At 57.9% G+C, this 11,545-nt stretch overlaps 1 protein-coding gene across 1 annotated transcript in view; it reads right to left on the bottom strand.

Moving 5' to 3' along the window:
* Positions 1-10,792, bottom strand: part of MAP3K11 (mitogen-activated protein kinase kinase kinase 11) — a 19,682-nt gene extending 8,890 nt beyond the window's left edge. The window contains exons 1-8 of the mRNA XM_017537448.2: positions 9,051-10,792; positions 3,996-4,176; positions 3,655-3,803; positions 3,374-3,549; positions 3,005-3,248; positions 2,457-2,570; positions 1,722-1,857; positions 1,537-1,628 (exon numbers count right to left, since the gene is read on the bottom strand). Of these exons, the coding sequence (XP_017392937.1) occupies positions 1,537-1,628; positions 1,722-1,857; positions 2,457-2,570; positions 3,005-3,248; positions 3,374-3,549; positions 3,655-3,803; positions 3,996-4,176; positions 9,051-9,789 (1,831 nt within the window). The 5' untranslated portion in view covers positions 9,790-10,792. The remainder of the gene's footprint in view (positions 1-1,536; positions 1,629-1,721; positions 1,858-2,456; positions 2,571-3,004; positions 3,249-3,373; positions 3,550-3,654; positions 3,804-3,995; positions 4,177-9,050) is intronic.
* Positions 10,793-11,545: the final 753 nt, after the last annotated feature.

Genomic DNA, 11,545 nt, shown 5'->3' with positions numbered 1-11,545 from the left:
AAAAAAAAAAAAAAAAAACCTGGAAAAAAAGCAAACCATGAGGCAAGCTTGAAAACAATGGGGTCCAGGTCCCTTGTGCCCCTGCTTCTGAGAGCTCAGGGCCAGGGGCTTCTGTGGAACAGTCAGGGGCTGCTTCAACCTACACACCTGGGTTGACAGGACCTGGAGCTCTCCTTTGGTCCATCTGGCCTGGTACATTTTAGAGCAGTAAATTCAAGAAGCCTCCTTGGCCTTCCAGTTCTAGTTCAGTCCCTACAGGACAGCTGCCTAGGGCAGTGCAACTGCTGGAGCAGCAAATGGCAGGGTGGGTGGGGGCCCAGGGCCCTGTTCAAATCTCTGCCCTGCTGGCTGCCTTACATCAAACCACTTAGTCACTCTGTGCCTCAGTTTCCTCTGTTGTAAAATGAGACCAATAATACTACTCCCCTCACAGAACTGCTTGGCATATAGGAGAGACCCAACAAAGGTTAGCTGTTCTATCGAATGCAGCTCAGGGAGTGGTGGAGGTGATGGGCTGGGTGGGATGGGAGGAGTGAGTTTAAACAGTTTGCTGAACAGGACTCTTCTGAGAGCAGCTAAGTGGGTCCTACATTCTGGCTATGAGAAGCAGGTGTGGGGGCTCTGAGGATGGTCCCTAGGTTGGCACAGGGACCCACAGGCAAGGGAGGCTGTAACTTTCTGGCCTCAGTCAGACATGGACAGTGTTGAGCTAAGCTGTCCTCCCAGTGATGCTGGAGCCCTGCTCTCTGCCTAACCCTCTGGCTCCCTAAGCGGTCTGTACATGAAAAGCCCCTTAAGTAAAAGCTTCTGAGCTCACTATGAGCATGGGAGCCGAAGTCTGGGTTCAAATCTTCAGCTAGGGGTTTGAAGTAGGTTACTTCACCTCTCAGAGACTCCGTTTTCTTATCTGTAAAATGGGGTAACAGTAGCCCCTCCCCATCGATGCTCGGAGGGAATGTCTGGCACACAGTAGGGCGGTTATCGTCACGGGGAAGAGAAAGGCCCTGAGCTATGCTGGATGTGGTGAGAATGGGCCCTGCATCCTGACTAATCGGCCTTCTCATTCTCTTCTTCACCTACAGGCTCCCAGAAGGGACTCTGAGAAGCACAGTGTGGTGGACACTTGCCTGGCTCTACCCGGCACAGCCTGATCAGGCTGATTCCTTTCCCTCTCTGGGCCTTGGGTACCTAATGCCAGGTGGGCTTCCTGTCTTTCTTTTCTCCCTGGAGCCTGCTAAAGGCACAGGGGCTGCCACAGGGCCAGAGAAGAGCCTTCTTGCAGGTTAGGTCTGAGTAACAGGACGAGACTCTGGGCCTGAGCCGAGGCCTGGGCTGTATGCAGCTTGACTGTGGGCCTGTAGGTCAGACCTGGGTTCTAGGATCGGCTCTGTCCTGTCTCAGCCTCGGTTTCCTAATCTCTAGAATGAGAGCAACCAGGGCAGGACTCCTGCTCTGCCTGCTAGCCTCTCATGGCCTCCCCAAGGTGCCCACGGAAGGAGCTCAGCCAGATCCTGCCAGAGGAGGAAGGCCACTCACCGTTGAGTGCTGGGGGTGTGGAAGGAGATCCTAAGGGGGATGAGTCATCTGAATCCAGGTACCATGTGGCTTCGTCCATGCGGGACCTTCTCCTGGTGATGGGAGGGCAAGGAGGGGTGCTTTAGGAATTTCAGGACTTGGGGGAAGCAGATGATGCTGGGGCTGGGGGGCACTCAGGTACTCACCTCCCATTCTGGGCTTCCCCAGGCTTGGGGGAACTGGGACCCCAAGCCCAGCATGCTCGCCGCTCTCCATTGCTTGAGTCCTCCAGACGTCGGGGAGACTGGCGGCCCCATGCCTGGCCTGGCTCTGCAGGCTCCACTACAGGGGAAACGGATGGAATTGGAGATGATCCTTATCCTCCCTCCACCATGACAGTCAGCTTCAGAGTATGGGGAGCAGGCTGGGCCCTGTACCATTCCCAGGATGAGCTTTGGGTGAGACAGATAGGTTTGGGTCTTGGGGCGGACAGTGGGCTGTGGCATCTGATCTAGCCCTTCAGCTGACATTTGCTACTCAGTAGTGAGGACACTACCTGGTTTTGAATTCTGGTTCTTCCACTTACTAGCTGTGTAGCAAGTTACTTCTTACTCCATCCATAAAACCTAGCTAACAATAAGAATAACTACCTCATCCATAAAACTTAGATCATAAAAATACCTAATAGAATTACTGCAAGAAATCAATATTAGCAAAGTATTTAGGAAAATGAGTAGTACATAGTGTCATACAATTGTTTGACTGAAAAAAAAAAAAAAGTAAAATCAATGCAGCTTGTGGAGCTCAGAGCTAACAGTCTAGACCTAGGGCAGGGGGCCTGAGGCGGGGGGAAGAGGAGGTAGTGAGTGGGGTCCACCTCCCAGGGCAAGCTTTGATAGAGGATAAGGGGCTCAGGGGCGAAGAAAGATGACGTTTCTTACACTGGATGGCCCGAAACCGGGGGAAGGTGGGCGAATCCCCAGCCCCGACCTCGAAGACGTTTCTCCTCCGGTCAAGGCCGGGTGAGGCCTGCACGGTGATGCGGTGCTTGAAGTCTGGGGTTTGGGTGGGGGGGGAGCAGGGTGCAGGTTTGTGATCTGCAGGGGTCCAAGGCCGGCTCCCGGGCCACACAGGGAGCAGCAGGGTGGCTGTGACAGTGCCCAGCCTCACTGCCTTCTTGGGCCCCGCGTTCTGGATCAGGAAAGCTGGGCTCCACCTCCGGAAGCACCTCCCAGTCGGAAGGCCCGACCGCCGGCCTGCCCCGCCCCCTAGACCTTCCCAGAACTTTCGTGAACCCCACCCCTTCCCGGCCGCAGCCACTCCCAGACCAACATGCAAATACTTCCGCCAGAAGCCGCACACAGACAGAAAAAACACTCCTGGTTCCACCCCTTCCAGCCTTCATCTCACGGGCCCACCCACAACACCCTAAACCAATCCCAGCGCGGTCAGCACACAGGCCTGGGACGCCCAGAGGCCCGCCCCTCACCGAGTGGCATGCTGATGCGCTCGCCGCCGTCGCGCGCCCGGAGCTTGCTGCGCTTGAAGGTGCCACGGCGGCGGCGCACGTGCGGCCGCTCGCGGTCCACCTGCTGCAGCAGCAGCGTCAGCTCGCGCTCGAACACCTCTAACTCCCACTGGGCCAGCAGGTACTCGCGCCGCCGCAGCTGCTCCGCTTGTGACCGCTGCTCGCGCGCGGCTCGCGTCAGCTCCTCCTCGCGGCTCAGTAGTTCCTGAGCCCGAGACAGCGAAGGCGGGGAGGTCAGCCAGGCACCGATCCCGGCAGCGCCCGCCCCCACTCTGCCCCAGGGAAACCGGGGAGATGCTCCTTCCAAAGCTGGGTCCCGACTCCTCGCACCTTTTCCTTTGCTCGCAGCTCGTCGAAGAGACCCTGGATCTCGCGTTTCCAACCTTCTTGCATGGAATGGAAGGAGTCCCGCGGCATTTCCCGTAGGACCTGTGCCTCCAGCGCCTCCAGCTGCTGCAGGATGGAGGCGAAGTCGGGCCTGCGGTGAGGGTCTTGCGCCCAGCAGTCTAGGGGCACGGCGTGCAGCGGGGACAGAATAAGAAGGGGTCTGTGGGTGGATGCGTCCTGGGCTAGGGAGCTCTGCCCCTCACCTGCCCTCCCTGTCCTCTTACCGGCCATAAGCTGTGCGAAGGGCTCGGGGCAGGTGGATGGGATGGGCAGTGTAAGCTTGTTAACAGCTACGCCATAGGCCACAGCGAGGCAGTCAATGCCACGGTAGGGCACCTCTCCGGTCAGCAGTTCCCACAGCAGCACCCCAAAGCTGTGGGAGAGACAACAGGTCTGTGTTCTCTCATCTCTCCCAGCCCCTACCTCCTTACTGCCACTTCACCCAAAAGCAACTAGGAGCTAAGTGGTTTGGGTCCCTGCCCTGTCCCAGCCTTAGACTTAGACAGCCACCTCTGCCCTCCGAAGCCCCGTAGCAGATCCTGTCCAGCCCCACCAGGGGCCGCACCTCCAGACATCGCTGCCCTTTGAGAAGGTGGAGGCCTTGATAACCTCAGGAGCCATCCAGGCATAGGTGCCCGCAGCACTCATTTGTGTGGTTTTGTGCCACTCTCGGGCCAGGCCAAAGTCGGTGATCTTCAGGGTCTTGTGCTCCATGTCGTCACCCTCAATGGGCTGCAGCAGCAAAACTAGGGAAGAGGAGGGGCCAGACTGTGGATGCTCCAGGATCAGGTGGTAGGGATAGGGGAAGAGCTGGGAGCAAACTCATCTGACAGACATCCTGGCTGGGTCCTGGGGGCACAGAGGTGACTTGGTCTAGATCTTGAGGGCCTGCTTGAGGCCAGACATTTCTGCTTTTTTTTTTTTTTTCCCCTGAGATGGAGTTTTGTTCTTGTTGCCCAGGCTGGAGTGCAATGGCGTGATCTTGGCTCATGGCAACCGCCACCTCTGGGGTTCAAGCGATTCTCCTGCTTCAGCCTCCCAAGTAGCTGGGATTACAGGCATGGGCCACCACACCTGGCTAATCTCGTATTTTTAGTAGAGATGGGGTTTCTCCAGGTTGGTCAGGATAGTCTCCAACTCCGACCTCAGGTGATCTGCCTGCCTTGGCCTCCCAAAGTGCTGGGATTACCTGTGTGAGCCACTGCGCCTGGCTGAGGCCACACATTTCACTCTCAACCCTAGCATTCAAAACCATTTATGAGCTAGATAATATTTTTCACGTTTCACAGATGAGGAAACCAAGCAGGGGAATGACTTGGCTGAGGTCATATAACCAATCAGCAGAGATTCCAACCTGGTCTGCATGGCTCTGAAGCCAGTGTTCTAGCTTTTCCCTAATACTAGACTGAAGCAAAACTGGCAAGGTGGCAGCTGTCTGCATTTGTGGCTTTGATTTCAGAGAGATCTGTGAGAGTCCTCTCATTTGTTGAGGCAGGAGTGTGAATCAGAACCCCCTTGGAGTGGGGAGCAAGAGGGAAGCTCTTGGTGAGAAAGGAAGCCCAGAAGGTACCACAGGCCCCTGGTGCCCACATCACATTGTGGCGAGTGTAGCCACTCCCAATGGAAAGACCCCAAAAGATACCTACTGATGCAGCTAGAAGGGAAGAGAAAGGGTGGGGTCCAAGAAACTGATGGTTCTTGGCCACAAAAGAGGAGCTTGGGGTCAATGTAGGCATGGATGGTCAGACTTGGTAGGGGCTTATGGCTTTAAGCCAAATGGGGCCCCCATACTTGATATAAAGAGGAGAAGCAGCAACTTGCAAATCTCTCACCAGGACAGAAATGGCTGAAGTGAGAGAAATTTTCAAGGAATAGAAAGAAGACAAAGTCCTAGTGTCATGAAGGGCCTGAAGGGCCCCTTTACTTTTCTGGTTACAGCCAACTGCACTGTGGAAGAGAAGTGATATCAAGTCAATCATGTTTCTGGACCCGTGTCAGGGCACACCTCTCAGCTCTCCTGCCCAGTGTGACACAGCTGTCATGGGGGCAGCATAGGGTACAGGGGGTGGGGCAGATGGGAAGGGCACCTAATACAGCCTGATGAGTCAGGGAAGACTTCCCAGAGGAGGTGGCAGAACCAGGGTGCTCATTTTTCGGGACTTAAACCCACAACCCCTGATCCTGCTGTTGGCCAGGCCACCTGGGCCTTGAGGAGGCATCTGGTACTGCTGCCAGCCCTCCCTGCCGCCCCACTGTCCTCAGCCCCCACAGCCCCTGGCTACTTGGCTCTGTTTCTGTAATGGCCTCCCCACCTTCAGCCATTCACGCTGGTGCTTCTCAGAGCATAGCCTCTTCTCAACCTCTGCCCACCGCCCCTCGCTGACTCAGCGTCTTTCAGGTGCCAGCTTCCCCTCCCCACTGGCATCTTCCACATTTGCAACTCCAGGCCAGACAGAAATTGGTTCAGCTGCCCCTCAGCAGCTCTACCTGACGTCAAGGTGCCCTCCATGACGACATTTACTATTTCAGCATGCTCAGTAGATTTTCCTACAATTTCTCCTAATCCAGAAAATGGTCTCAAAATCCACCTGCTCCTCTGAGCCAGACCCTGGAGTGGAGTCCTGAACAGTTCATCAAGCTGAAGATGACAACAAAACCCTCCTCAGACGGCTGTCATGAGCATGAAACAAGACCACACTTTTAAAAGTTTTGCGCTGGGCGAGGTGGCTCATGCCTGTAATCCCAGCATTTTGGGAGGCTGAGGCGGGTGGATCACAAGGTCAGGAGATCAAGACCATCCTGGCCAACATGGCGAAACCCCGTCTCTACTAAAAATACAAAAATTAGCCAGGCGTGGTGGCGGGTGCCTGTAGTCCCAGCTACCGGGGAGGCTGAGGTAGGAGAACTGCTTGAACCTGAGAGGTGGAAGTTGCAGTGAGCCGAGATTGTGCCACTGCACTCCAGCCTGGCAACAGAGCGGGAAACTGTCTCAAAAAAAAAAAAAAAAAAAAAGCTTTTGCATGGGGGCTGCCACCTGGCAGAAGTGTCCTAAAGGTCAGTTGTCCTAAAGCACTTACTCGTATCTCCACCCGCCTCTCCAACCTGTCACTCCTCACTGCCAGCTTCACAACAGCCTCCAGTCTGGCTGCTGGAAGCTGGGGACCTGACCATTTAGCAAGCCCCCACGACAAGCTCATTCCAAAGGGGAAATGCAGCAGGCTGGAGTAGTGGATGGAGTGGAAATGGACACCTCCCCTGGTGCCAGGGCCCACCTCCCCCTTTGAAGACCAACCCTTGCTGCTTCCTGGCCTGGTCTCTGGCCACTTGTGGCACCCCAGACTGGCAAAGCGCTGTTTCAATGTCTCAGGCTGGGTGGACACTCTACCTTTTTCAGGTGGGGAATCTGAGGCCCAGGGAGGGGCAGCAACTCACCCAAAGTTTCAGGACTTCTTTGTACTTGTGGCCTTTCTATTACCTCCCTGCTGCCGGCTCTGCCACCTGCTAAGCCTCATCCTCTGCTTTCTTTCCAAGCTGCCTCCCTGTGCTTTCAATTTGTCCCAACTCAAGCTGCTGTTCCGGTGTCTGATGTAGACCTCAGGCATGGGAGGTCAGGGGTCACCCAGAGGAGAATGGGCTAGAGATCCTGAAGCTAGGGAAAGCCTCTCAGTACCCCTTTAGGGCTCCCTGGCCTCTGACAGGGACCTGGCCACCAGCCCCCTCCCTGGGCTGGCCTCTGTGGGGCTCGGGAGTGGCCTGGGCAGCTCACACCTCTTCCGCTTCCCTCCCCTGGTCCCTACTTCTCCTTTCGGGGAGGCCTGGGCCAGGTCTCCCACTTGGGAGGGGGAGTCCTTTTGGCCAGAACTGGGGGAGGTCAGGCCCAGGCCGGGCTGGCTGGTCAGTCCTGTGACTCGTGGGCCTGGAGAATTCCCCCTCCCCTCCCCACCAGGCTTCCTCACAAGGCCCCCATTGTCCAGGAAAATCATGCCATTGTTTCCTGCCTGTGCCCCCCCAGCCCAGGGACTCCCCCCACCCCAATCCCGCCAACAGCAACTTGGGCCTAGGACTGGGGTCTCGGAGGTTAAATGCCAGGCTCAGGGAGGCTGAGGGCACCTTGCCTGCCCTTCACCACCACCTCTCAGACTCAGAGAGGGAAGCAGGGAGCTAGAGGGGAGTGGGGGAGCAGTTCCAGGCTCCTTCCTCCCACGAGCCCTCCACCCCCAGCCCTTTCCTCCCCTGCAGGCAGCTGGGCTAGGGAGGGAGCAGGCGCTGGAGCAGGGGCAGGAAGCCGGCTCAGGGGCAGCAGGAAACGCAGGAAGCAGTGGGGAGGGTGGGGAACAGGGGCCTGGGCTATTGTTCCATTTTTTCTGGAAAGAAAACGGCGGAAAAACAGAAGATGGGAGTCCCCTCCCCCTGTGCCTTCAGGGAATCCCTCTCAGGCTGGGGCAGGGAGTGGGGGTCCCTAGATAGCTACTGCCCAGGGTTGCGGCTGAGAGGTGGGAACTGCACTCTACTGGGCATGAGACGTGTGGGTGGGGTGGCTGGCAGGCCTCCCCCAGCTCCTCCAGCCCTGGCAAGAACTTGGATATCTGGGGCTCAGTACTCTGTTCTTCACAAGCCCCTTGTCCGTGGTCAGTCCAGGCCAGGAGGCCCACAATAGCCATGGTGACCCCCCCTCTAAGAACCTCTCATGCTTTTCCAGTGACCCCACTGAGCCTGGCCCCTCCTGCATTACCTCCTGCTGCTCTCCAGCCTGCACCCTGGGCTCTAGGAGGCCGCTGCCCCTGGTCCCTGCTGTGCGCTGGGTCCTGCGTCCATGCCTTCACTCTCTAAATGCTGCATGCACCAGGAAGCCCTCTGAAGCTGTCACCCGCTTCTCTTGGGCCATGATGGCAGTGTGTGGGGGGCTTGAAATGATGGGAGATGGAATCTCCCTTAGCCCAGCACTCCCACAGCAAGCACGGATTCCAGGCTAGGCCCTCTTGCCAGTCCAACCCTCAAATGTTCTTCTCCACGGCTGAGGACCCACTGCGGGTAGGGCTTGAGGCTGCTGAGCTGTTTCACTCTCTCTTTTTACAGAGTCTGAAATTGAGGCTCTGAGTTGAAGTAACCCCAGCCAGAAGTCATGCAGCCAGGGAGGGCTAGGCCAGAATTCCAGTCCTGGCCTTGGCCTTGACTGCCAAGGAGGGCTTCTCCGTCTGAGATATCGGTTCTGGAGGAGCTGCCCACCATTACGGGAGGGGATGACAGAGCACCAACTCCGCAAATACGAATTTAGGGGAGGAGAAGATGAGGAGCGCCAGCTTCCAGAGGACTTCCTTGAGGTGGGAGCCACAGTTGGGCAGGATGCTTAGGGCCCACCTGAGAGATCCCAATAACTTGTTCAAACGGCAGCTACAGGCCGGGGTCAAGGATTTCTGAAGCTGGGGCAGGAGGACTCAGCTGGGTGCCTGGGACTCTTGTTTTGGAGCTAGCTTGAGCCCAGGAGCACCTCTGGTCAGCTGAGACCCCCTAGGGTGGGAGCTCCTGCCTGCAGTAGACCCTAAGCTAGGCTCAGCAGAAGGTTGGGAGCAGGTGTGTGCCAGGGCCATGCCACCCCCCAGCCACGCCCCCAGAAACTCACTGTTGTTGGACTTGAGGTCTCGGTGGATGACGGGCACCAGGGCCTCACAGTGCAGGTAGTGCATCCCACGGGCAATCTGCACAGCCCAGTTGACCAGCACATGTGGAGGCACACGCCGCCCGGCTAGAGCTCGGCTGAGGGGCCCACCGGCGGCATACTCCATCACCAGGCACAGGTTGGGTTCCTCCAGGCACACAGCCTTGAGGGCAATGATGTTGGGGTGTGCCAGCATGGCAAAGAGCCGGGCCTCCTGGCGAACGCTCTCAGCTGTCACACTGATGTCCTCATCGGGGTCCTGGCGAGCTGCCTTCACAGCCACCAGCTCTCCTCGCCAGCTGCCACGGTAGACCTTGCCGAAGCCTCCAATGCCGATCACCTCCTCCAGCCGCAGCTCCTGGAAGCTGGCCACCTCACAAGGGGGCGGGCCACCGCCCCGAGACACATAGTTGGATGGGAAGATGCCCACCTGGCCCCCCACCTGGCCCGCCCACCAGCCCTCATCTCCTGAGATGGCTGCGTCCCGAGACAGCACCTCCACACGGTCACCCTTCCTCAGGGCCAGCTCATCCTGCCCACTGGGCTCGTAGTCGAACAGGGCTGTCCACACCGGGTTGGCATAAGCTGCTGTCTTTGGAGACCCCTCAGGCCGGCCTCCTCCGCCACCCCCGCCACCCCCGCTGCCGCTGCCGTTCCATGACCCTAGAGGGCTCTTGAGGAAGAGGTTCTTCAAGGGCTCCATGGCCCGGAGCCGGCGTCGGGATGCGTGGAGGACCTTCTCTGGCTGCCTGTGGTCCCCACCCCTGCTGGCTGCCGAGGCCCTAGTCCCGAAACCTGGGCATCCGGGCCCTGGCCCTCAGCCCCAGACCCACGCTTCTCTGGGGAGCCAGGAGTGTCTCCTCCCGGCCCCCCGCATCTCGGGCTTCTGGAGGAGGGCACCCAGGTCAGTGTGGTCAGGCTGGGGGTGTGGGGCCCCGAGGCCTCTGGCGCCTCACCATGGCTGGCTTGGAAGGGCCCGGGCTTCCCTCGGTTCTGGAGCAGTCCTGGGAGCCTGGCTCCGACCCTCACCAAGCGTAAGGTGGGGCCTCCAGGGGCAGCGTCTCAATTCCGGTTGGGTCTTTTCGCGCAGGGGCTGGAGGGAGCGTCCCCAGTTGGGCCGAGACTACCTCTTCCTGGCCCTGGCTCCTTTGGCCCCGACGGCTCCGACCCCGTTCCCTTCTTCCTCCTCCCTTTGTACTTTGGCCCCAGGGGGCGGGAGGCAGAGGTGGAGGGTGGAGTTTCACTTTTTTCCGCTCTTCTCCCTCCTGCAGGAAACAGCATCAGATGACGCGGGCAGCTTGCACCGCTCCCCTCCCGGAGGCTCCAGGCGGGAAGTTCCCCGGTAGGCGGGCCAGGAGCGGCAGAGGAGGGAAAGGGCTGCACCAGATTCTCCATCACAGCAGGCTTTGAGATCTAGAAAAAAGGCCCCCCCACCCCCCACTCCCCCCTACGCCCGCGAGCTGCGTGCTCTGCTGCGTAGGGTGGAGGTTGGTCTCTGCTAAGGATGGGCCATCTCTGCCCTCTGCGTGCGCATCGGTGTCAGTAAAAGGGGTTATAGAACCACACTTGGGAGGAGGGTGAACCCGAGTCTGGTCTTGGCTACGAAATTGTGGGACTGGGCGATCCATCGACTTTGAGCCTCGCTCTTTTCTTTCTTTCTTTCTTTTTTGAGACGGAGTTTGGCTCAGTCTCCCAGGCTGGAGTGCAGTGACGCAGTCTAGGCTCCCTGCAACCTCCGCTTCCCAGGTTCAAGCGATTCTCCTGCTTCAGCCTCCCCAGTAGCTGGGACTACAGGCGCCCCCCACAAGCCCTGCTAATTTTTGTATTTTTAGTAGAGACGGGGTTTCGCCATGTTGGCCAGGCTGGTCTCAAACCCCTGATCTCGTGATCCGTCCGCCTTGGCCTCCCAAAGTGCTGGGATTACAGGCGTGAGCCACCGCACCCAGCCATTCTTTTCATATATGATATGAGGACAAGAAGCTCTGCCTCGCAGAGCTAGTGGGATGGAGTGGGGAAGACTGGAGGACAGACGGAACTGGCTGCACCTCAAGCTCTTGGAGTGGGTTGTCTAAGGCTCTCCTCTTCTCCTCACCTGGGAAACAATCCGCTTCTTCAAGTCCCTTCCCCATTGGCGAAAACCAGAGACTTGTTCAGAACTTTGCCCAGGATTGGATTCAGAATAGCTGAGTCGCTCTCACAACCGCTAGATAGGGCTGCCCCTATTGCGTTGAGCCTGTCACTTTAAGAAAAACGACGCTGGTCGGGCGCGATGGCTCAAGCCTGTAATCCCAGCACTTTGGGAGGCCGAGGCGGGTGGATCACGAGGTCAGGAGATCGAGACCATCCTGGTCAACACAGTGAAACCCCGTCTCTACTAAAAATACAAAAAATTAGCTGGGCATGGTGGAGCATGCCTGTAATCCCAGCTACTCAGGAGGCTGAGGCAGGAGAATTGCCTG

Source organism: Cebus imitator, unplaced genomic scaffold (genome assembly GCF_001604975.1).
Source record: "Cebus imitator isolate Cc_AM_T3 unplaced genomic scaffold, Cebus_imitator-1.0 Scaffold102, whole genome shotgun sequence".
NCBI classification, from domain to species: Eukaryota; Metazoa; Chordata; class Mammalia; order Primates; family Cebidae; genus Cebus; species Cebus imitator.
Note: the sequence above shows the minus strand (reverse complement) of the source record. Positions and strands in the feature narration are given on the sequence as shown.